Source organism: Saccopteryx leptura, chromosome 7 (assembly GCF_036850995.1).
Source record: "Saccopteryx leptura isolate mSacLep1 chromosome 7, mSacLep1_pri_phased_curated, whole genome shotgun sequence".
In the NCBI taxonomy this organism is placed as follows: domain Eukaryota; kingdom Metazoa; phylum Chordata; class Mammalia; order Chiroptera; family Emballonuridae; genus Saccopteryx; species Saccopteryx leptura.
In genome coordinates, this window is record NC_089509.1 from 105745788 (window position 1) to 105771992 (window position 26205).

The 26205-nt window shown below is 40.9% G+C and overlaps 1 protein-coding gene across 2 annotated transcripts in view; it reads right to left on the bottom strand.

Annotated features, from left to right (window-relative positions):
* Positions 1-618: 618 nt before the first annotated feature.
* EPHA4 (EPH receptor A4) overlaps positions 619-26205 on the bottom strand; it is a 145702-nt gene continuing 120115 nt past the window's right edge. Inside the window, exons 9-17 of one of the 2 annotated variants that reach the window (XM_066345025.1) lie at positions 25067-25125; positions 23079-23192; positions 22613-22798; positions 18600-18661; positions 17936-18145; positions 15900-16049; positions 12144-12337; positions 8708-8863; positions 8126-8378 (exon numbers count right to left, since the gene is read on the bottom strand). In XM_066345025.1, coding sequence (XP_066201122.1) covers positions 8264-8378; positions 8708-8863; positions 12144-12337; positions 15900-16049; positions 17936-18145; positions 18600-18661; positions 22613-22798; positions 23079-23192; positions 25067-25125 — 1246 coding nt within the window. In that variant the 3' untranslated portion in view covers positions 8126-8263. Of the gene's footprint in view, positions 3085-8125; positions 8379-8707; positions 8864-12143; positions 12338-15899; positions 16050-17935; positions 18146-18599; positions 18662-22612; positions 22799-23078; positions 23193-25066; positions 25126-26205 lie in introns of those variants that run through there. The other variant, XM_066345026.1, reaches the window with a different exon arrangement.

The window sequence follows — 26205 nt, forward strand, 5'->3', positions numbered from 1 at the left end:
TTCTCCTCATCAAAACACACATACACGTATAATCATGAAACATTTGCATCATGTTTTAGGGATTCTGTTGGATCCCTTGGAGTGCCAGGGTGCCCTCAAGAATCCAAGGATCCAGGAGAAAAGCCCAAGGTAAAGGTAAAGAGCTGCTCACTGGGGCCAATAGCAAAGATAGTAACAGAACTGGGGCTATTAGAAAAGACCTCCTGTAACATCAAACAGGCTCCTGAGAAGAGCAACCGCTTGTCGAATTCTGGCTAGATGTCAGATACTGTGCTAACGCCTAAACATATTTAGTTGTTATAGAAGCCCTTGGCACGGTAATTGTCATTCTAGACTACGTGATCAGTAAGAGGTTGAGCTTGATTCCAACCCAAGTTTAGTCTTATTACAATGGGACAGAGGACCTCACAGAATCTAAGTCAGATTTGCTATTGTGTTGTTCTCAAGGGCAAGGACCCTTTAGAAGTCAGAGATGTTTTCTTCTCAATAAAGGATGTTTAATTAGATTAAGATTCTGTGTTTGAACAAAATGACAACCAACAACTAATTAATTTAGAACCACATCTATGGCAAAAATTATTGAAGAGACAACTAGATTCCAGGTTTGAATATGGCAACTACTTTATTGTTTCAAATGCAAACTCTTCGCATTTAGTTTGCTATTTTACAATTTTACAAACTAGGTATAAAAGACCATAAATAAATGACATAAGTTATGTGTACCTAAGTTTTATGAAGGGAAGAAAAATACCTTGACAAATTAAAACAAAATAGAAAATCTATGCCTAACTTAAGAGATTGCTCGAATTTCGGAACATGTATGAACCAAGCAATGTTGTGTTAATTTCCTTTTCAGTATGAACTAAATTATAATATGCCTTATACATTCTAATTTTAACCACAGTCCTTGCATATTCCAACATACTTGGAGTGATAAAAAAAATAAATACACTCTTCAGTGTGGATCAATGCTCGATGTTGTTTGGAGAATGTTAAATAAGTGAAAATATTGCTTCTAGAACTTTCCTTTACTGGTCAGAATTTAAGTGTCTTCAGACGAATATTGAGGCTATTAAGTGTGTATGGATTAATACACATATCCTTCACAGATTGAATACAAGAGGTCTCAAAACACACACACCAGCAGTGTAGTGAGCACAACCGTTCTTTGAAGTAACTCTTTAAAACACACCAGAACATTATATTTATAATATCGTTAAAAATAATTTGGGGCCAGTGAACACGTAGTGAAGCTACTTGATTTGGAGCAGGGGGTCAGCGTAATGCTCCCTAATGGTGGATCTGAGCTCACTGGGCCAGCACTTACTCCTGGGGCTAGACTCAGCCCCTACCGCTGGCCTCCTGCTCTGACCTCTGGGGAAAGGTGAGCTGCTCAGATTCAACCTCATTTCTTTATACATATTTTTCAGGCATCAATGCATAGGCACATCCCTTTAAAAATATATTAAAGTCCCCAAATAGGGGTGAATTAACTTTGTCACTCTGGCATAGTTATGAGAATACAATGCCATACACCCTGTCAGAATGCAATAAATAGTTATTGATGATTTTCTTTACTTATTCAACAACAGAGGGTTCAGAATTTTTTGTTTCCCGGTTTTCCCTGATTTGATGTTATAGCTTATATAAATGGCCAGTTTCTGCAACCGGAGCCTGGAATAAGCAAGGCAGCCACTCAGATTATGAAACACGGCAGTATGTTGGCTGGAGTTTGGTATACATGTCATATCAAAACAGCATCTTCACACAGCGGACCTCAGATTCGAGAAGGCTGATGCATTTTTGTGGGCCATAGGAGTTAGCTCTTTACTGATCACTGTAGAACTTTCCATGTAATTGGGAACCTGAAATTGCTTGAGGCCATTTAATCCCAACTATACTAACCTCAAGAGTCACTGGCATGTATTTTTCTGTGACATTGGGAGACAAAGTATTAATCCAGAACACATCATCTCAAGGCTGACACACGTGTCTACGTTCATCTCCAAAAGTATATGAATTGCATATATTTGTTCGCATTCATCAAGTCCACTTATGCAGGAAAACGAAGGCTACTTGTATTCCATTTGGGGTTACCAGACAGATCCCATCCCCTTCTCTCTCTCTCTCCATCAGGGAACTGGTGATTCGGATGAGGAGTTCAATCAGAATTCGTGACTCTGCTGATGGATTGTCACTTGAATGGGTTTATATTCTATGATTATGCCACCACGAAGGTGAGAACACTTCTGCCCAAAGCTGTAGAATTACTCATTAAGGTTAGTGTGGCAGCTACAAAATACATTATAAATACAGGACACTTAACATTTCCGGGGTGTCATTCGGAAGGGATGGGCGTGGTCTCCAGTGGGCCCACTATCTCATGTGGCTCTTCCTCTCGGCACTGGTGGAAAACCAGAAGTTTCCGGGTGTAGCATTCCACAACATTCACAGGCAGTTCTGAGCATGAGGTTATACACACGCACGCACGCACACACGCACGCACACACACACGTACACACACTCTCACCTATGTACACACATCAAAACAGATAGTCAGCTCATATTTAGTCAAGGAAAAAAAATATATTTATATCACTGCAATGGCACACCCTGGGTAAAATGTTACTTCAGCAATGCATATCATAGGCAGCTCATGGGAACTGGCTTTGTTCTGTGTGGTGGCACCTGACCTGGTGTCCATAGTAAAACCTGTAGCCTTTGGTCACTTGCTGCCACACCGATGCAGCAGTGACATACAGCAATGAGATATGGAAACACATATAAATAAAACCACAAGGAGTTTGGGAACAAGGGTTCTGCAGAGCTGGTGCTTCGAGACGGAGCGTTCCTCAGTGCGACCTTGAATGTTTGCTGTTTCTTTCACCGGCAAGGGGATTAGAAAGTCATACGTTTGTTCTCTTCAGGGCTTGGGCGCTGCTTCATCAGTGTCTTTGCTCCAGAACTGGCACAGAAGAAGCAGAAGAAACTCAGAAGGAACCGAGGAGGGTGTGTTCTGGTTTCTTCTGTGGGCTTTGTAATCAACAGGAAGGGCTGTGAGGCCAAGATAGCAGAATCTACTCCCTGCGGAGAAAAGAACAAGACTTGAGACAAAGCAGCAGCGATCAATGTTGCCAGCCAGTTGTCAACCAATATTGCAAGAAAGATGAGAGGTACAGGGACGTTGGTAGGGCTCAGTGAGAAGAGGTCCGGGAGGAAAATCGTGAATTCTTCTGTGCTCCTCTGAAAATTTCAACTCTAACGACCAAAATATCATGTGCATTCTCAGTCTAATTATAACTACTCTGAGGAAGGTGCTCTTCTTACTCCTGTTACCTGGATGAACACATTGAAGCCTAGCCAGGCTCTGCTGCCTGCTCGTGGGCTTAAATGCCGAAGCGGGGAGCTAGGATTAGAATCCCACACAGTCCAGGTCCATAGCCGTGCGCGAACAGCCTCTCTATGAAATAAAAGTGCTGACTTGCTATGTTTCAGTTGGGCAAGGTGAGAAGGGCTTAGAATTGGTGAAAGGATGTGAAATGCAAATAGTCCTAATGCAAGAGCCTGGATACTAACAGCCACTGTTTCCAAAGTGGAACCTGTGTATCTTGGGAACATATGTATTTGGAAACATCCCATCCCACCAGTAGTCAACAATACAACTGAATACAACTGAAAAAAAGACCAACTAGAGACTAAAAGTATCGGATGTTTTTTTTTTTTTTTAAGAAAGTGACTTCTAGTGAATGAGGTTTTCTAATTAGTAAAAGATCCATACAATCTGCACAGAGCAGGCAGAAAGAAGGTGCTGGGGCCATGGGCACAGGGAAAGGTTTGGCGCAGCAGTGAGTGTGGTCTTGGGGGCTCGAGCCCACAAGAATGAACCTTCCACAGATGCCCCATTGGAGTCTAAACCCGAGCGAGGGTTTTAACCAATTAAAACATTTTTTTTCTTATCAAGTGAGAGGCAGGGAGGCAGAGAGACAGACTCCTGCATGCACCCCGACTGGATCCACCCAGCAAGCCCCCTAAGGGGTGAAGCTCTGCCCATCTGGGGCTGTTGCTCTGTTGCTCAGGAACAGAGCTATTCTGGTGCCTGAAGCGAGGCCAGGGAGCCATACTCAGTGCCCCCTGGGGCGAACTTGCTCATTCAAGCTTTGGCTGCAGGAGGGGAAGAGAGAGAGAGAAAGAAAGAGAAGGGGAGGGGGAGGGGTTGAGAAGCAGATGGGCACTTCTCCTGTGTGCCCTGACTGGAAAAGAACCCAGGACTTCCACACTCTTGGCCGATACTCTACTGCTGAGCCAGCCAGCCAGGGCCAACAAATGAAAACTTACAAAGGTGGGTAATGGTGTAACTACCAAGGTCTTTAAGGAGCGGCTTGTCAAGACCATTCATTTTGACAGTTATGGAAAAAAGAAAGAAAAAGGGTTGAATCTATTTTTCCCCTTGTTTCTTCTCTGGGAATAAGTCTATCAACTGTAATTTTGAAACTGGAATATACAAGGCTTCCGTCAGGCAGGCATGTATTTATGTGAAAGAAAAGGAGAGCATGAACATGGGCTTAAGTCTCGGAGGCGGTACCAGCAGCACCACGTGGATATGCACGCATTCTGAGGGTGATGATCTTTTGCTACTAAAAAATGCCATTCTTCCAGAAGAAGGAGTCATTTCAAAAAACACATGCACCTCCTATCGTTTTCCCGACCCCTCCTTCCCAACACCTAGATATAAATATAGATTATATAAATATATTTGTAGTATTAAGTGAGCTATTTGGGGACATTGTGTATGTGAAAAGGATCGGATGTTTGAAGTGAGAAGTGTGGGAATGTGAAGGCTTATGTCTACTCAATGCCAGACTCAGAGTGAAGAAAAATAAACCTCTCCTCCTCTGAATTCAGGCAACTCCTTTATCTTGGGGAATTGCTGGAACAGAGACCAGATAAAGCTTGTGGTCTATGTGGGATCATTGGTAAAAAATGTGACTTTCATTATGACTAAATAAGCAAAGCATTGTTCCTTTGAGTCAATCATGAAGACATCAAAGTGTCATTAACATCCAGTTTCTTTCCCTGCAACCAAGTCTTACTTATGCATTTCACTCTTTTCATTATAAAATAAAAAATTTCATGAATTTCAAGCCTAAATCATATGGGAGTAATTTGATAGGTCGACCACTTTTTGTATAGATGTACATTTACGCCCATACACTCATAAATCCATAGAAAGTGAAGCTCCTCATCTGCATGGCTCCCTACCGCTGACCTACACATCACCTCCCTCTGGCATGTTGCAATAAAACATCTGGATTTACAGGTGAAAGATGGGTGAATAACACTTGGGAATCCATCGAAGAACAGTACACCTCTCTTATGTGTAGTTCAGCATGTCCCACATAAGAGTACTTCATACACACTTACAATACTGTGTGTTAGGAAAGGAGTCATTATTCAAGTATCATTATCTCTAACAAACAGGCAGAGAAACTGAGTGGTAAGGAAACGTGGAATGAGTTTCCCAGTGTCAACATCTCAGCTGGCTTTGGAATCCAGAGTGGACTGGATGCCAGAGTCTGGCTCCGCGCCCCGGGAAACAATGCAAGGTGGCTATTGTTCTCACATTGCTCTTTCTAAAGTGTGTAACTTCATGGAAGTGGCGGTAACGCTCTTACTGTTACTGGGTATAATTTTAGACGCTTGGAATGTTCTTGTTTGGCTTTCCCATTAGCCTGCACTGTAACTCCTGCATTATTCCAATTAAGACTCAAAAGGCAACCTTTGAATGAAGGTTTTATAGTCCACCTTTCTTCAATTCTTCCCTGATTATTTCATTTAAAGAGATACCTACCAAGAAGTAACAAAATGACACCAGCAGAGAATAGATTACAATTGACACTGTCTCCTTTAAAATGTTCCCTTTTGGCCCTGGTTGGGTGGCTCAGTGGGTAATGTTCTCCTGGGGTGCTGAGGTCACAGGTTGGATCCCCAGTCAAGGCACATACCAGTAGTGACCAATGAGTGTGCATCTGGACAGAACAACTGAGTGGAACAACTAGCTGATGCCTCTTTCTCTCTCTCTCTCTCAAACCAATGGAAAAATAAAACATCAAATAAAACGTTCAGTTTTGAATATGTTCAATATTTATAAAAATACTTCAAGTCTACAGTTGTTAAATTTAAGAAACAAAACTTTTAATTATTCAATATATGCAAGGTAACATTTTCTTTTTACTTAAAAGGTAATGAATGCCATAGTGCTATCTTATTTGAATTAGTCTGAAAAGATTGAATGGAAAATACTCCACAGGTTTGCTGAAAGAAAAAAAATATAAACTTTTTTTATAAAAAACAAACAGACAAAAATCTGTATTTGTCACACTTAACACGAATATCCAGAGCTCCCAGACTTCAGCAAACATGGTGATAAAACAAAAAATTGTTGCAGCAGTTTAAAAACAGATTTCACATTTCTTCTGAACAGAAAAGCTTTTATAACTAATGTTGCAAAAGGTTTTTACTAAACTGTCATGATTTGACAGCATCAAATTTAACATTCTTTGCTCTATAAGAAATAGCTTTCAGGATAAAAACCAAGGTTGGGGGCAAAGTCATTCAAATCAGCGAAGCTATTGTTTAAAAGTGATAAAAATGGAAGTTAGAAAAAGTTAAAATTTGTCTAGTCGAAAGTTAGCCTGTTGGCTTCTAAGGATGAACATAGCCATTTATTTTATGTCTCAAGAAAATTCCAGGATTAAAATAGAAAGCATCACAAGGTTAATGGGTTTTCTAGATGAAAAACACTTTTTCTAAAAAGGAGGTTGCTTTCTTATAATGCGGAAATGAAGGTACGTTCCAAGTCTCACCATGGACACCTAGGTTAAGCCTCCCTGGCTCACCCTGTTTGGTACAAGAGCTACTAAAAGCAGGATGTAAAATAAGATAAATAAGCCTAAATGGAAAAGATTCTCAACGGAGGCAAGCTCTCCAAAGAATGGGGCATATACATCACCCAACAAGGCTCGAAGTTCCTACCAGAAGATGCTCGGAACATTTGTGTCGTGAAGACAGACACGGAAGGGCCAGGGGAGCCCTGTTAGAGAAAGCACGGCCAGTAGGGGTGCATCTTCTTGAACCTGATTAAACATGACTCTTCCTTCACTTCCCCCTGGAAGAACAGTGGGGACTCCATATTGGTTTTGGTCTTCTCTCCCACTGTTAAGAGAGGACTGAAATATTGAAAGAACCCTAAGCTACCTGTGAAATGTGAAAATAAAATTTACTGCTCAGTGATTCAAATAAGTTAAAGTTTTCAAGGAAAAAAAAAAAAGATTTTATTGGAGAAAGATTCATTACTGTTTGTTTGTTGTGTGTTTTTTTTTATTTTTTTATTTTTGCCTTACCTTGGAGATTTGCGTTTGCTTCTTTAAAGAAGGGAAGTGTGAAAGTTCCCTATTCAAGATTGTCACAGTCCACTATCCGTAAGGAAGTTCCAGTAAGCGTGTCGAGTCCCAAACTAAGACTTTATATGGCACAGCCTTAGGGCCCAAAGAAACAGACCTCATTTGTCCGCTGAGGGGGTATATATATAATGCTTGGGTTTTATTTTATTTTATTTTTTTAATTCACCTTTTGTTTTTGTTTTTCATCCCACATGTCATCACAGTCCACCCAAGTGGCCTGACCGTTGAAGAAGCAACGCAGATGAGCCGCCCGGCTTCCGCCACGGCATCTTTCCCCCGGTGTGAACCAAGCCTTAGAAACTATGAGTGCATCCTGCAAAACTGTTCCTGGGCAGGGCCTTCGTTCCGGCGGAAGGAGGAGGACTGTAGTGGATCCGGCACACAAAACGCCACGGTTGTAATTCCAAACAGGGTGGGTGGGTGTGGGTGGAGAGAGGATCGGGCTGTCTCAGAGAGGCGCAGCGGTCTGGCAGCACACGCAGCGTCAGCACCCGGCCGCGGGGTCCTGTTTGTACAGGTCCGTGTATTTTACAAACCGGCGAGGGATCGAGTACTCCTTTCTGAGAAACAGTTTGTTCCAGGTTGAATTCCATTGGCGTTGGTCAGCCCCGTCAGCCCCGGGTTTCCGGCAATCTGTATGTACACCAAGCAACACTGCAGAGAGATTTTTTTTTTATTGTATTTTTTTATTTTTTTTTAATTTCAGAGGGCGAAGACGAAGTAAAAAAAGTGCAGTTCTTCAATTAAAGTGCATGGATGAGGTAAACTAATTTTCAAGAGTTTCGAGTTTATTCAGTCCTGGCTCAGACAGGAACCATTCGGCCATGGATCTGCTGCATCTGGGTTCTCATCGCCTGGACGCTGCTCAAGATCTTATTCTGGTGTGTGACAGCGGTGACGCCGATCCGGGCCAGGTCGCTGTGCGGAGGGGAGAGAAAGGAGGGAGAGTGACATCACCAGGGCTGAGCATCGCTTTTCTAGGCTGCATGCAAACACACATTGGATTCAGCCACAGTGCGTACAGCACAACAAGGCAGGTGTATTAAAATGCTTCATTCAACAACTGAATGCAACAATGCAGGTGCTTTATGGAGGCTGTGGAAAATTCTACTGGGTCGAAATGAAAGGCATTCCGGTTTTGTTAATTTTTTTGTAATGGGGAGGATGATGATACAGCTCCAAGCAAAGAAAGACAAATACGATTAAATCTAGATTTACCCTTTCGTGTTACATCGCTGAGTACTTACTCCTGGTTCATGTGCACTACAGCTTCTAGTGTGGTATAACCAGCAGCCGTGAAATTATCCTTATACCGGTCCATTTTAATGGCCTGGAGCCAATCACCCACCGATACCACGGCAGAGAACTCAGGGGAGCTTGGATCCAACAAGGCCGTATTGGGTCTGGGAATGAAACGAGAAAGCGTGGACAGAGCTATCAGTGAGACAGCAAGACGCAGAAGTCAGACCGCCTGCGACGGACAAGGAGAACTGAAACACCCAGGGCAGGCTTGAGATGGAGTAACCATCGCCAGACGTCATCATGGGATTTTCCGCCCCCAATTTCACAAGGTTTCTAAAGCAGGTATCAACCGCCCACCCTGTTTGTTCTTCATTTCATGTCCCACGTTTGTGTCATGTGACGCTCTTAGCGCCTTAAGAGATCATAGCAGGTCTTTTAACATCCTGGCCTGGGGGAAAGAGTGGGAGAGCCCTTGTGGCTGGAAACGGACGCTGTCTTTGGAGAAAGAGTCCAGTTCCTGCCAGCGCTGAATATTACAGACTTTAGTTCAGCAACTATGGAAACCCCGGCGAAGTATGAGTGAGGAACACTGTGAACTTCAACCTGCCAGACTTGATGGAAGCAGAGAAAGCAGCAAGAGACCAAGTCTAGAGTGCTTCCAGCTAGGTTTGCAGGCAGTCTCAGCGCATTGGAACAAACTTGGGACAGCAGGGAGTTAATCTGCTTTAATCAACCCAGGCCTGACCAGCACGCGTGCCAAACCTGGAAGGAAGAATGGCCACTTTGATCACTGTTTAGACTGTGGAATGTGCTTCTGTATTCCCTTGCTGGGGCTCCTAAATAATCATTTCAACAAAATCTAAGCACGTTTTATTAACTTATTTATTAGTTTACGCATTTTTCCGGCCAGGTGTTTTATATTAGGTCATTGTGGAGAGTGAATATGTTTCAAGGCAGGAATTCTGCCATTCTTCATGATATTGATATATAATAAATCATCTACAAATGGAAAGTATTTAGTAACAGACTCATAGTCATCTTTATCATCAAAATACCTAATAATCACAGGGTAGACCTTCACAAGGTATTTTATACAACCCTGACTATAATTACCTGTATAGCAACACTGTTACTTAAGTTATAGTTTCTTAAAGTTCCCTTTTCTCTAGAAATTATGAAATATGTTTTATCTTAACGTTTTGACATGACTTTCATCCTGAGACTCTGTTGCTGGAACACAAACATTTAAACATTTAAATCAGAAGTATATCAACTTTACTAAATTTTCAACCAAAAAAGTTTTTCTAAAAACAAAATTGAATCAATAGAATGCCTTGATTCATTTTCTACATAGAATTAATTCAATTCAATTTTCTTATTTCTATTTTTAACCTGTTATTTTGATTGCATTGTTTTTATATAAGTTTTAAAAGAGACTTCTTCTATCAATTAGTTTTATGCTCAAATAATAGCTTGTCTTGTGACCTTTCTTTTATATCCACATTTTAATTATATACAATTTTTTAAGTAAAATTCTGCAGATTTTTATGGCAAGAATAATCAAGATCAATTCTTCCCCCAATTTTGAGTCAATAACAGATATTAGCAATAGAATTTGAGACACTAATGTTGAATGCTTACGAATCCAAATATTAATTATTAAACAAAGAGGGCAGTTTGCATTGACTTCTAACTTTAAGCCAAGAACATTAATTAGGCAACATGTAAACTCTAGGTACCTGAGACGGTCAAAATGACCTTAGGATGAAGATATCCTCCACTCCATATCAGTCAACTCAAAGGGATATTCTCAAGCTTGGTCTAGAACACCATGACATTCGCCTATTTTTGTGCTCCATTACATACCGTGTTATACTACACCCCATTATCAGCAAGCGGTGATAATCATCAAAGCTATTTGAGTATCATCAGTGGAAGAAAATTTAGCCTTGAGAAAAGTGTATCCAATACTCATTTTCCCCTGTACTTTGGTGCTCAGCACACATTATGGAATACTGGTAGCTGAAGAGTTTTTGCCCTCAGGAGAAGCTCCAAGCTCTGGCCTTATGACTCTCGCATGTAATACATGGATCCAGAGCTGAAGACATAAAAGCTGGAGGTTTATGCTGGATTAGAAGAAGTCCCCTATGTGGTAACCCAGCTTTAGAGTCATCTATGGTCACCTTCTCAGTGAACAGAAGAACAAAAACTAGCCCCAACATGTTATTACTTATTTATTTATTTTTTAAGTTCACATAGCTACCAAAAGGAGGGAGTAAGATGCGAATTCAACCCAATGTTATTGCAGAAGAGCGTGACATTATGCTCCGTGTACATCACCAGGGCCCTGGGATCTGAAAGGCTAAAGGGGAACAGAAGGTACTCGGCTGTTTGCCTTCAATCCTCTTCCTCGTGCATTATATTATAAGAAGTGCGGTCCTTCTTGTCTTGTCTGCACTCTTTAAGCTCAGTTTTCAGGAGGAAAACTGGAGGAGAACATTATATTGCCAGCCAAGGCTGAAGGCCATGCACATCATGGGTAAATGGCCTCCTGTTTCTAACTCAGGGTCATGATGAAAGGAGAGACGCCTTTGAGAAGTGCAGATTTAGAGATGCGTGGACGCCTCACCTCACGCAGGCCTGAATCACCGGGTCTTAGGGCACCCGTCCTCTTAAATCATTTAACTGATAAGGAGGGTCTACACTTTCTACAATGCAGCTGGTATCTAAACCCTGAACCTGAAGCCAGGAAAGCTCAGCTTCCATGAAGAAAAGTCCCTACTGGGCTAGAGAGCACGCTGGGTCTTGTATCTTCCTTCTGGCCTGAGACACTGCGTCTTGCTCTTCCCGGTGAAATAACTCCCTTTCACAGGTGGTTCAACCACGTTAGTTTTTCAAACTCTCAAATGTTCTTCTGCATGCTTAGTCACTTGATCAGGTCCTATCTTGCTCTTGTTTCCTGCTACTCTTGAAAGACTCAGAAAAGAGAAACGGTCAGAACTGAACCCTCCCGCATCTCTCACGACATGTAACACTTCCTAAGTCCACATAAAATTGCAGTGCATAAAGAACTGTCCTCTCATCCTTACCTTTTTTTTTTACAAACCCAATGTTCTTTTTCTTTTTCAAAATATAGCATTTCATCTCTCTTCCAAAATGTCCAGGTCCAGCATCATAAAACAAGTACTTTAGTTATTTCGTTGTTGCTTTTTATATAGTTGTGTTTCTTACTACTCCTTGAGGCCTGACAGGCGTATGTGGCTCCTCAGAATGGTGAAGTGAACTACCATAAATACCCCCACTGACTGAGAACAGGACCAGCCAGGCTGCAGAGAGTTGGGAAGCGACTCTGACCGCAGCGCAGGGACTCACGTGAGCCGGCGCTTCCCCGCCCTCCCCAGTGGACTCTTTCTTACATCCCCACTAGCCAGTGCGACTCACCTGGAGCCCTCCGTTCCTGTCCTCTTCAAGCTGCTGGGGTTACGGATGAGTTTGTCCAACATATTGACAATCTGTCCAAATTTCGGCCTGTCGCTCCTCTCCTTCTGCCAGCAGTCCAGCATCAGCTGGTGGAGTGCAATGGGGCAGTCCATCGGAGGGGGCAGCCGATAGCCTTCCTCGATGGCTTTAATCACCTGTGGAAGGAAACCGAGCATGGTAAGCTGCCAGGCAAGCTGTTGTTAGCAGTTCGCCCTCCGGATGGGCAAGGTCCCTGGACATTAAGCTGCCAGCGTGGGAACACCTCCAGGGCCTCCACAGAAGCCAAGCCGCACCTGAGTAGCATTGGCACCAGGGCAGGCAAGCCAGCTGTTGTTATGAGGTGTTCTCAAGTGGCAGCCATGCCAACTCGAAACTCTGGAGTGAAGATGAATCAATGTTCCAGTGATTATACCCCAATCAGATCAACACCGTGGTGTTGACCTGACCCTCAGAAATCAAAGACAATGACCCTCTCCGTCCTACTGCCCAAAATATGCTGAAAACTCCTAGTAAAAAGACACCCTAACTTGTCCGAGACGCCCCTTCGGAAGCAGCAATGGTTGCCACCAGAATGGAAGTCCCGTTGCATCCCTTCAAGGCTGTGTCTTCTCGCTCAGACAGCTGTTGAGTCAACACCAGAGACCCCCTTTCAGACCTCCCACTCCAGAAGACACTGCCCACCTCTGAGACAGCACACACTGTGCAATCTTTCTAGACGCCCAGTCATTGTTGCTACTTTGGGGAGACAGGACACCAGTATAGCAACTGTGCCTCTCTTCTTTCATCTCAGTTGGCTGTCATTTGACCTTGTTGAAGGTGTTAATAAATTAAAAAAAAAGCGATAGCAAAAAAATGTGTAATCTTCTTTTAGGGCATTTATATTTTAAAGGGGACCCTGACGCATCTAAAGAAAAAAGTTAACAATGGTAGACGAAAATTGTCTTACTACCCAGAGCAGTCTCTCTGCCTAATAAGACATAAATAAATCATTCAACCATCTTCCTTCTAACTCTAATTTTTCTAATCTGTCTTCACAGGTATTACAGTATTTTTATTATTAGCTTTTCTCTAAACCCCCCTTCTTCATGGCATAAATCCCAGTAATTGCAATACGGCATGACTCATGCCAAATTTAAAGAGGAGAATTACTTCATAATTTCTTGGCTACTCATAAACCTTGTTTATGGGTATCCTATGAGATTCTGGGGGTGCTTTTGCTTGTTTGGGGATTTATTCAGGTTTCATTTATTTTAAATCAGTCTTTTCTCCGCTATCAAAGCAATAGCTGCCAGCAAAGCCACCGGTGGCTGTAGCCATACTAGTGACCACAGTGGATTCATTCCAAGGTAGGCTTTTTTACTGCTGAACAATTAGCCTTCAACACAAAGTGGTCAGTTCAGTTGGGTCCTGTGTCTGTGTACCAGTATGACTCCTTGCCTTTCTCACCAGCGCATCATTTTAACGTTTAACAACCATCCTGTGATTTATTAAGCCCTCTGATCCTTTTTCTCCCCATGCATTTTTGCCAACATCCTATTGTATAATTTATTTACTTCTCCCTTTAAAGTAGACTTCTGTAGGCTACCTTAGTGAGCATTATTCTACTTGGTTCTGGGGACCACACCAGGACAGCTTGATCCCTTCACTTTCTTTTATCTTTCCAGGTGCATGGTGTTGACTCTAGACTTGAAGAAAACATTTTATACTGAATGGATAACAATGCAAGCAACATTGTGCTAATGCCGGGGTAACACAATTGGTTGTAAACCCTTAGACTGCTTACTACTTTTTCACTAGCTCCCTATCCACTGCCGCCTTGGAAGACAGCTTGTGGTTTAACAAAGCCTATTTTCTCAGTTTACTGCTGAATGTTTTTTTTTGGGGGGGGGCGCAGAGGATTAAAACCAAAATAAGTCTTGACAAGTTTGACATATTTCAATAGTTACTTTGAGTCTTTCACCATATACCAAATGAATTGTACTCATGAAAGAAATTCTCCGGTTACATATTCTATTGATTCCTGTTCTGCACAGAATCTACCAGCAAAACAATCACACATGAAGGCTAGGTCAATATTATCTGTGGGAGAGAAAGGGCTTCTGATGCTTTTTTTATGGGTAAAGCCAGACAACTGAAACTTTAAAACAACCAAAATGATTTGAATATAAAATAAAAACTATCAAAACTATAGGTCTAAAAATATTGAGATCAGGGAAACTAACAAAATCTTTGGATAATCTGCTGTTATGGCCATGATTCTCAACTGAAATGAAGTTTACGTATCAAGTAATTAAATAAGTAAATACACACATCACTTGCTCATTTAGGTTGTCTTTGTCCCTCTGAAGGTCTCTAACCCCAAACTAAATGTTGCCCCAAGGAAAGGACTCAAAGGTGATTGCACAACATCCATCAGACAACTGTTTCCACACCATTCACATCTATAGTCTTTTCTAGTTTGTAATTATCTACCAGATACTCTAGCTGCTGCCTTTCCTCTTATCTGCTACAAACTTTCCTTTTCAGTTTACAGATAATCCAGTGTCAACATAACCATTCCTCTTAATCTGGTTAGAGAATTGTTTTTGCTCCACCAGACATGGAGTTCATTAGCTTCCCTATTGCTCTGAGCAGCCTTTTATTCATAAGGCAACAAGCAGCCCGTTTCTTAGGTACGCCTGGTTCCTCACTGAATTGTCAAGCTTTGCAAGTTCCCATGTGACATTCAGGACATGGCACCTGGTCGGGTAGCAGTCCACATCACAGAGAATATTTTAAAACACGGCTTTTCCGAAATTTAATTTTTATTGATAAATTGAATATGCCATGCATTTGTAAATACTCTAGCTAAAATTCTGTTCTCACTCTCTCTCTATATATATAGATATATAGATATCTACATAATAATAACATATCTACATATCTATATATCTACATAAATTTTGAAAGTTCAAAGAGAGTTCGTTTTATTGTAGTCTGATTTCCAACCCTCCCAGAATTAACTAAAACCTTACCTGAATTAGCTAATAAGTGTTCTAGGAAGACCCACTAGTCTAGGCTTTTTGTTTTTTGGGGTTTTTTTCTTTCTCACTGGAGATGTTTGTAATTAAATTCTATTACTCTGGAATCTTATTAGTGTCATTATTGAATGCGTTTTTGAAATTGCGGGCCTTGTGGATGCTCCCTTACGAAGTAGTCCAGATGGTACATTTACAGGGATGTGCATAATTTACAAGGGGTCACTTAGTGAAGCTTTATTTTAGAGTCCTCAAGGGGCAATCTCTAATTACAACTCTGTCAGCTTTAAAATATTCACTAGTTTTCTTCCAATAAACCTTTCACATCAATTTTATCACATGTGAAATGTATGTTTTTTACATATCCTCACCTTTTCTTAAAATTCAAAGTTTAATTTTGTTTTAGTATAAATCTGAAAGTTATCCAAGTTAGAATATTGTTTCATGTCACTACTCTATGCATCCCCCTAAATCTATCAACCTATCTAATCTGTCTCCCACACTATAACATTGAGGCCCTATAATTTGGGTCCTTGAAATCTACCACCATAAGGTTTAACTGCATTTACTAGAAACATTTATATTAAGACTATTGAGTTTAATGTACCATTTCAAGCTCAATGCATACTCCATCATACACTAATGCAAAAGTTCCTGATTCCCAATGCAAAGGCATATATTTCAGAACATAAAGACTCACGTCTTGATTGGACATATCCCAATAGGGTCTCTCTCCATACGACATCACTTCCCACATAACGATCCCGTAGCTCCATACATCACTTGCTGATGTGAATTTACGATAGGCAATTGCTTCTGGCGCAGTCCACCGGATAGGAATCTTGCCACCCTATGAACATTCGAGCCATAAGTTATTCCCTAAGTACATTACTGATGTGCATTTTAGCTTCTGAATGTTGTTACTGTTTGCCAAGCAGGACAAAAGCATTCCTGAGACAGCTCTCCAAACAATAATAAGTGACTTGTTTATTTTAACTGAAGTCTTCCAGGTAGAGACTGTTTTCCTCAGATGTTTTTTTTCGTCACAGGGAAGTGAACCAGTCATCTGTTTAATTATTTTTTAAAAGCCTACCTATTAACTGATCTTTGCTTAAGGCAATATTGTGGGAGAAAAGGAACCTCAGGTTTTATAATACATGTGTTAGTCAATGGTATATCAATGGATGTGCAGCTGATACTCATTTTGCCCTCCTGTTAAACCTTGTCACTCAGGCACACAAAGGGGACATTTAATTTTGCTCATAAAAATCATTAACGAAGAAGTTAAAATGAACATTTTTATCCATCCCGCTCTCGTCCTACTTGTATAAAGCCTGGGAGACATGGCCAGCCTAGCTAGGAGATAGTACACTAAATAGGCTTTTGAAGGAAACCAAATTACGGGAGATGCTAGAACCATTATTGACTTTAATATAAAGTGAGGGCAGGATTTTGGTTTTCATCTAATTAAAAAAAAAAACAACAACCTGAAAAATTGGTAAAGCAATAGACTATTACCCAGGAAAAATTTTAAATGCTCCCCCCCCTCTTAAATTCTTTTGTTTTAATTGAGTTTCGAATTTCCTAGGGTTCTTTCTGGGGAAATTAATTCAACTTGAACTCTTAAGCTGCTCAAGATTATATCATTTAAAAGTTTACTTTGTTAGGACTATTAAAGAGGACAATATATCGTACTGGAAATTGCACTGATTCATTGTCATTTACTCTGAAAACCCAGTGTATCAAATTTATACGTGTTCCATACAGAAGGACACTTGTGCTGCCTCGGCCTTCCTTAAATATTTGGCTAAGGTTTTATCTATGTAAATGGATCATTCTAGAAGGCCCCTTTAACTTGTCTCTCTCTAACAAGTGGGACAAAATAAAAGATCTTAAGCATTTATAAAGTTGTATTCTTTCCTAAACGAATGCACTAGGAATTCAAAAGAAGGTCTGTGTAAAAATCAAAACTAGAGCCCAAGAAACTGAACACTACAAGAAAAAAAAAATAACCAAACAAACAAACAGAAAAGAAGTTCAATGCTTAGGATTGCAGGTGCAAAATGGTAAGCACTGAACGGCTGGTGACTGTCTGCTTCATGTTGATTATAACAGTGTCAGCCCTAATGGCCAATAAGTTCTATGATTCTGTGTTTATTCCATTAGTATCTTACATTCTGATGGGCCAGCTAAGATAGTCCAGCCATTAACTGGATACTGATAACTCTTAACTGTGCCTTAATCCTGACTTATCTATCAGTAGTAAAATGAAGGCCATTAGATACTGGAAAACCTTGCACAGAGTAAATGTTTTATAGATCCTGTATATACACTCTCAGAGTCAGTAGCCAACCACCTAGAAACATTGCTCTGCCTTCTTTAAAATAAGATTACTTCAACAATAAGAAAACCAAACAGAAAAATTAAAACAAATAGGAAAGAAGGAATGAAGGAGAGAGAGAAGGAGGAAGGGAGGGAAGGAAAGAATGAAAAATTAAGTGTAGAAAAATACAGTAAGTGAAGCTCCATCTTGTGACTTTGTAAAGTGGTCACACAACATAGAGGTTATTCCAAAATCCCTCTCTAGGAAACATGGTTGGAAAATAAAAGCACAGATATGAAGAGGTCCTAAAGAGTGAGGAAACTTGTAACAACACAAAGCACTTAACTATCAAAGTAAGAAGAGAGAAACAGTTTCATCAGAGTCAAAACCTAGAGACTGCAAATCCTCCTTACCCTTGTGGTGTAAGCTGCTTCCGGATCATCCTCAAGCACGCGGGACATGCCAAAATCAGACACTTTGCAGACCAAGTTGCTATTTACCAGGATGTTCCGTGCAGCCAGATCTCGATGCACATAGCTCATATCAGATAAATACTTCATCCCGGACCCAATGCCACGAAGCATGCCCACCAGCTGAATGACTGTGAATCTGCCATCATTCTTCTGCATGGTGAAGGAATAAGGAACAATCTCATTAGCGTTAGGCCAAATTAATTTTCACCAAGCATGTATATTACTGGGATCTTTTTTGATATCTGTATCCGGTATGCAATCAAAGTCAACACAATTTCCGGGACTTTTTGACCAAAGTCACTAATTCACTAGGGAAGTGAGTACATCTGAGAAGCTAGGTTTGCTTCCTGTGCTAGATGGAAATTATCCAACTGGTAATCGATCTATGGCTCACACAGCCCTACAATACAAGAATAAATCAAATACTACCCTTGTTGCACATGGATTATTTAATGGTCTTTAAAAATCACATCATTCTCGATTTCTCTTCTCCTTTTGCCCCATTAAAAAAAAAAAATACCACCAAAGAGAAGGCATGCAAGGAGTCTGTTAAGAGTTTTGTAAATACCAGCATTCTTGGGTTTAATATAAAGTGGCCACATACCCTGAGGAATGCATCCAAGGAGCCATTCTCCATGTACTCGGTTATGATCATCACTGGTTTACCTAGAGTTTGCCGAAAGAAAAACACAAACCCTGAAGAGCACTGCGGTTAATGAGATAAAAACGGGCTGTGCACGATCTGACTGCCAAGACACCTGTCTCATGCGATCTAATTTAATTAAAACAAGCCAGGCTTATGCCTCAGCTGTGGGGAGCAAGGAATGAAATATTAAAAAGACGAGTAGGTTTAAATTCCATCTGGAAGGTTAACCCTTTGCGTGGCTTGTTGACAAGGTCTTTAACTAAAGTGGCCTCTGGTATCCAGGGAGCACATGAATGGATAATTGCTCTCTCAAGCCCTAGGGGAAGAAGATAAATGGACAAGCTTGTTTAAAGGGGGAAAAAAAAATCTTTAGGATAATTAATTTATTTTTTTTTCCCCCAGAAGAACTTGCGCTATGCTAACAGAATCAATGGACAGAGCAACTTTAATTTGACTTATTTGGCAAAACGCAAGTTTCAGGACACAGTAGCTATGGTGAACACTTCCCTGCTCAGACACGTCTAAAAGTTCGAGCATGCGCAATACTAACTTCTTTCCTCATCTTGTTCAGATCGGGAGCTGTGTCCTTTCTTTTCCCCTTTCCTTTCTATAAATAAACTTATTTGGTGTGTTTCCTTAAGCCACCAACCTCAGCAGCAACATCACAGAAAATGTTCCTTAAATTATTTCATCCTAGACAGCAATCTTAATTCAGTGTTAGAACATTCTTGCTCCCACTCTACCTTCTTTTTTATTTTATTTTATTTTTGGCAAAGAAATCAAAATGAATGTCAGATTTGGGGGAAGTGCGGGAAACACCATTTTTATTTCACATTGGTTTTCTTTCCGAGGACCTTAGGCAATAAGAGCCATTCTCTAAGTTTCTTAATCGTTGGCAATGGGACTCAAGGTCTGAAATTCCTTCTTTCTAAAGGGGATTTGTGGAAGGAGGTGAGGATGGGGATAGGGAGTAAATCCTCAGTATTTTACTAAGGGATGGGTTAGAGCAAAGAGAACATAAAAGATCTCCTGGGAGAAAAATAAAATGTTGGCTTGATGATAAATCAAAAATATTCTCACTTTCATTGCTGTAATTGTGGACTGTTTGGACTTTGGGGAAATGGGCTGGGCTATGTCACTGCTGAAAAGCCCCCCCACCAAATTATTTTAAACTAATACATTTCCCACCCAGAGCACCTATCAGAATAGATTCTGTTCTGGTGTGGAAAAAAAGGAGATGTGTTTTTGTTTCAGAGGCAAACATTTTGAAGAGCAGACGTTTTTTATGTCAACAAAGTGCAATTTATCAATTTTTTTTATTGTGTTTTTGGTGTCCTGTCAAAGAAATCTTCCCGAAGCAATCATTTTGGATTAGAAACCAATACCGTGGAGATTCTATTTTCAAGTGATGAATGGAAGCTGGCAGGAAAAGCAGGAACCTGGGTGTAGACCAAAGAACGTGTCAAACCACTTCCAGTCTCTGCCCTTGGCCGGAGGGGGTAGCTCATGTCCTCCCTTCCATCTTCCATCAGTGCACACGGGAAGAAGCTCTGTGCTCTCAGATTCACTTACTCTCTACATCTGTGACCACAGTCTTCCAGACAATGCATCTAAATGAGTTTTAAGTAACCTGCCCCAATCAAATGATACTCTGTCAACTCATGCAAAAAGGGTGACTCTCTTGACGGTACATTAACACCTACTTCTCTTCCACCAGAGCCACGGGGAAGGTGTGGAGAAGAGAGCAGAGAATCCGAAAGACACAGGGGGTAGTGGAGAGAATTTATAGCCTCCCTGTCAACTTAAAAAGTTCCTCAAGTAACTGCTGGTAATGAATTCACACTCTCCCAGTCCACCTTTCCACCCTCACACCTCCCTCGTCCGACTGCTGGCACCATCTTCACGATTTTTCTACATTCCTTTTTCTGCTTATTAACAGTATCCATTTGTCAGAATCTTTTTATGAGCTCTACAACAGAAATAAGATGAATGTCCCCAGAAGCAAAGAGGCTTATAAAATGGGCCTAGGCTGAGCTCATGGATGGGGGGGTGGGTCCTTCCCTGGAGCTGGCCTAGGTGAGAGGAGAGAGAGGTGGGGAGGGAGGGACAGCTCCTTGGGTGGAAATTTTAAATCATTTTAATTCAGTGACAACTGCATTATGCAAATGCACCCAGTCGTTTATAACAGTTACAGCTGTAATAGCTGTGGGTTTTAGAGGCGCGGTGGGACTTCCGCACAAAGATGCCCTGTTTCTTCTCTCTTCTACGGAGGTGCTGTGAAAATCACTGTCTGCGGCAGCAAAAACACCCCGAGCTGAACAGAGCCTCCTTTTGAGAAACTGGACCTGCAGAAGTATTTAAAGGGAATGTTATCTTTTAATTAAAGTAGTGAAGGGCTCTGGGCAGCCCCGAAGGCCACAGGCAACAGAAAAATATCCTGTCTGTAAAATTAATCTTAAAAAGCAAATAGAGCTATTCTGTGCTAATTATAGCCTTCACCTTAGGTGTAAAATTATATATCCTTCACACCAAAGTTCCTTTTTTGAAGAATTCTGAAGATGGAAAAGGATGTACTTCTTAAGACATAGTAACACTAGTTAACACTTGGAATGTTTGTTTTGTTTTGTTTTTTTGTTTGTTTTTTTTTACTGTGCGAAGCATTATGCTACACACGCTCAATAATTCATCCAAAAATAACCGTGTAAGGCAAGTTCTATTTTTATCTCTATTTTACAGATGAGGAACCTGAAATATTGCGCAACTAATCAAGGCCACGAGCTTAACTAGCAGGAGAGTGGGTGTTGAGTCTTTGGTCCCCGGGCCAAATGAAGGTCCTCCAAGTGTGGTCCCAGGAGCTGCATGCACCTGTGACTTACCTTAGAGCTTGAAATTCGACCTCATGAACCTCACCCTACCTGCTGAATCAAACCTCGGAGCATGGAGCTCAGGAAACTGTTTTGACCAGCCTTCCAGGATTCCGACGTTCGTTTAAGTTTAAGGACCTCTAAGCTAGTGTATATGTTCTCACTTTTTAGTGACCACATCTTCTCTTCTTAAAGATGTTATGCCCTTTGCCATACTCGACCCTCTGCCCCAGGGCTAATGGCTAAAGTTTGATCTTTACTCTCCCCTTTCTCCTTCCCTTCACCTACTGGGGGTGCACTTCCCAGGCACCTTGAACCAAGTACGAGGCACCTTGGCCTTCCTGGAGACACAGCCCCAGGCTTACAAAGCCCCTTGACTTGTCGGGACTATAATAGGTACTAAGGCTCCTGCAACAAAGTGTCCTTCAGTAATAACCACTTTGGCTGCACTGTCCGTGTGGCTCCTAAGAAGTTGGTCTTAGCCAGCCGTACCAACGCATTCAGGGTTTGCTTTGCAAAAATACATCTGTTGAGCTGTGCTGTATTTTAACTGAAGCATGGTTCGCGGGCTCAGGGAATTCTAATGGGCTAAAAAGGAAAGTCAACCAGGTGTTCCTGTCACTGGGTGCTGAACTGCAGCAGCCATAAATCAAGCAGAGCAGACAAGCAAATCCCCAATCTCATAAAGATTCCCGAGATCCACTCCCTGCATCTGGAGCTGAAGCCTCAAGCACAAGGTGTGGCGAGGTTTTGTTGTGTTTTATATAAAAGGTATTTAAAATTTATTTTGTTTACCATCTGCTTGCGCCTACCCTGTGACAACCAGTTGGGTCTAGCAAAGACTTGAAAGATGGCAAGGCATACCAAAAATCTGCGGTATTAATTTCCCTAAAAATCTCCCGCAAGCGGCCTTGGAAAGAGTGGTATCAGCCTAAACCGTAGACCCATTTAGAGCTGACTACAAGATTAATGACTTGTCCTATACTGATTTCCTCCTATTAGCAATCAGTGGGTCTGCTCCATCTGTCATTTCCCTGGAAAGAAAATGTGTGTTTAATTTGCCAGTAACTTCTAACTTGGCTTTGTGAAAGGGAGTGACCCGCATACATTTGGTGACGACGCCTTCCAAGTGAATTATATTTGGGTGGTCAAACTGTCCCATGATGCTGGCCTCGCTCAGGAAGTCCCTCCTCTGTTTGTCCGTGTAGCCGGCTTTCAGCGTCTTGATGGCCACACAGATCTCCCTCTTGCCAGGCACTTTGAGACGCCCACTGCAGACTTCACCAAATTCACCTTCGGGAGAGAGAGATAGTTGACTATGGACCCAAAGCGCATTCAAGATGAAAGGGTAATAGCAAACATTTGTTGAGTGTTAATTACACACCAGGCACCCTGCTGGGGTTTAACATAGAGTATGGGAATCTCACGCTTCCAGATATTTACATATATGCATATACATACACGATACTCAAATGTATTTATATAATCATATGCGAATCATACGTGAATCATAACGTGATCACAAAAAGCAATCAGACTGAATGCTTCTTAGACAAGACACTCAGACACTCACCAACTCCGATGACTTTTTCAATCTTAATGCAGGACGCGTCGATTTCTTTGGCAAACTCTCGAACTGCTTGGTTGGGATCTTCATATGTAAAGGGGTCCACATAAGTTCTAACACCTAGAGCCATAAACATGCGATACGGTGACCAAACACTTCGCGAGAGCCACTGATAAACTTAAGTTGTCCCAGTCTAAAAACTTAGCACAGGAGGCGTTTTCTTAGCATAAGAGAAATACTTAGCGTAGACATACCATAGTGGTAAAATTCTTGCTCTAGTTTTCATTAGTGTATAAACAAAGAATTGTTAGCTATTTAGGAGGCTGTAGTCCCACTGAATATCTTTAAGGGCAAATAAAAAAAAAACAACAAATCACCGCAGGGAGAAAATGAGAGTGTCTATCAGGAAATGTTCAGCTGACTGTTGTTGGCCTCATCAGTCCTTCACGCCTTCCCACCCACTATGCCCAGCTGTCCTCCTTTAGGGAAGATCAAAAGGACTTTCTTTTTCAACTGGCCTTATCTACATAGTGTCACCTTTTGCCCAATATCTGGACCAATTAAATATGCGACCAGCAATTAACAAACTAAGATTAAACCCAGGTTAAAATGGACAAGAGCAATAATATCCGTTAATTGATTATTCTGGGGAAAAGCAGCCATTGAAGTTCACCTGGATGCTTTAGTGGAGAAATGTAGGCTCATCACGCATTGTTTGAATACCAGAAAGTGTGAGATGGCCAGCCATAATGCAGAATGTGACCTCTGGAGCAGCTGGGAGATGCACTAGTAATCATTGGGAACTTTCTACTGAGCATTCACACCGCCTTTCCCTGCCTGAGCTCCTGGGGCTTGGGGCACTTCAAGGGTGTAAAGTACTGAATGGCCAAACCCCTTTGATTTGCCAGGCCTGTCAGTCCTGTCCTCATCACTCTCACACACACACACACACACACACACACACACACACACACACACATTTTTGTTTTTAAATACATATGTATGTGTGTGTGTGTATTATGCAAATTAAAAAGCAGTTTTAGAAAGGAAATGAGGTGAACAGATAAAACATTGTCAGGTACATCATATCCTTTATCACTTTAAATGTTCCAACTAAGAAAATCTTTCTCAAGATTGTTATTCCTACCCCTAGCCTCACTCTTCCTTCCTTTACCTCCCAGTGTTGTGGAAAGAGGTACCTATTAGCCACATGTTACTATTTCAATGTAAATTAGTTAAAATTTGATAGAACTTAGAATTGACTTCCTCATTCGCACTAGCTACGTTTCAAGTATTCAATAGTACGCGTGGGTGGTGGCCAACGTGTACATGTGGATGGTGGTCAACATGTACGCGTGAGTGGTGGCCAGTGTATTGGCCAGTGCAGATATGGAGCACTGGGCCATCATCGCAGAAGTCTCTACTGAGCAGTGTTCCTGAAGAATATCAGCCTCTGTCCAGTTAAGAGTCTTCTCTCTTGCTCGGGTCATTCCGGAAGCAATTCTTTGAATTTATCCTTTTAACCCCATTTGGATCAAAAGAACCAGAATCCACTAAAGAAATATTTATTGATGGTCCTGAATTCTGTATGTTTGGGGAAGGGGCATAGCAATTACAGTGCAATTCCTTATTCTTTCTTCTTCATAATTTTGCCCTCTAATATGAAAAAAAAAAAAAAATAGAATTGTTATCTGTTAAATCCTGCCACCCAGCTACAAAAATGAACCAATTAGACCAATAATACCCTTTCAGGGTGGAGTATAACAGAAGGAAAAAAAGCAAAAGAATCTAAAAGAATTTTCTTGACCCTCACCTTTAATCTAACTTTCAAGAATCCCCAATAACCTGATTCAGTCTGATACCCTGACGTACATTATTCAGATAATTCTATAAAAGCAATATAACAAGAATAGCCATGTAAATATTATTTAGACATTTCTAAACTGAAAATAGAAGATATTTTCTAAAATTAACGTTTAATGAATTTTTTGTACCTTGATTCAAATGTTTCTCTTCATCCGCTTCTTGCTTGGCTTTACTGTATTTACTCCGCCTATTAAAAATTTAAAAGAAAATTCTTTTCAAAAGCTGAAAGCCATAAGTTTTTTGCTACTGTGATATGTCAGATAGATATACTGTGTACATTTCACAGAGAAGAAAATTGAGGTTTATGGGAAGTGAACTAACAAGGTGAATAAAATAACTTGTCATCTTGGTAGTGAATAAGGGTTTCAAGCTCAAGCAGTCGAAATGCAGTCTCTGCTCCTAACCACCTGTATTAAATTGAGGTGATAAAAGGAAATATTTTATAATATAATTATAATTTCCAATCCACAGAAGAAATGTGTATTATTGAAAATAGATTATAAATTTATCGGCTAATTTTCCCATATGTGCTCTAAATTAAAATAAGGTTCCATGGATGAGTGTTGCATAAATCAAATGGCAATAATGTTCAGTATGTGATAGGTGGCTTATTATCATATTATTTGATATTCTTGAAACAATAGTTTCGTGGTTATTGGTTTCAGCTGCTGCATACAAAACCCTCAATTATTAATGGAAATTTCAAGGGCAAATATTTGCTTTGTACTGGGTTACATTCCTCAAGAATTTGCAGAAAACTTGCAAAAGTGAAAATGAGAAGTTTCCATTTGTAGTCTAATTCTCTTTCCAAAGAATGATGTATGGTCTCGCAGCTGGCACTCATTCTGCTCCAAATACCCTCTAAGCCTGAGATCCGGCTTTGCTATGAAGTCCTGGGAATCAGAAATTTTGAGTATATATAAATCTTGAGCCACTAATCTTAATACATAATATATGTATCTGTGTGTACCTATGTATATATGTGTGCATACATGTCATGTAAATGAGTCAGCAAATCAGCTTGGTATTACAGCTCTTCTCTAGTTTGGGAAGATGAACCCAAATTAGTAAGTACAATGGGTACATTGATGTTTCTGTCAAAAATGTGAAGTTGTCATTGGAGTTTATTTTCTCAGAGCTTTAAAGAGGAGATCAGTCAAGACTGTTGATACATATGAGAAAACTGAGGCTCTGAGGTGACAAAAGTTTCCCTGAAGGCCACCATGCTTCTGGGCAGTATGGTCCTGTCAGAACAGGTTACTCACAC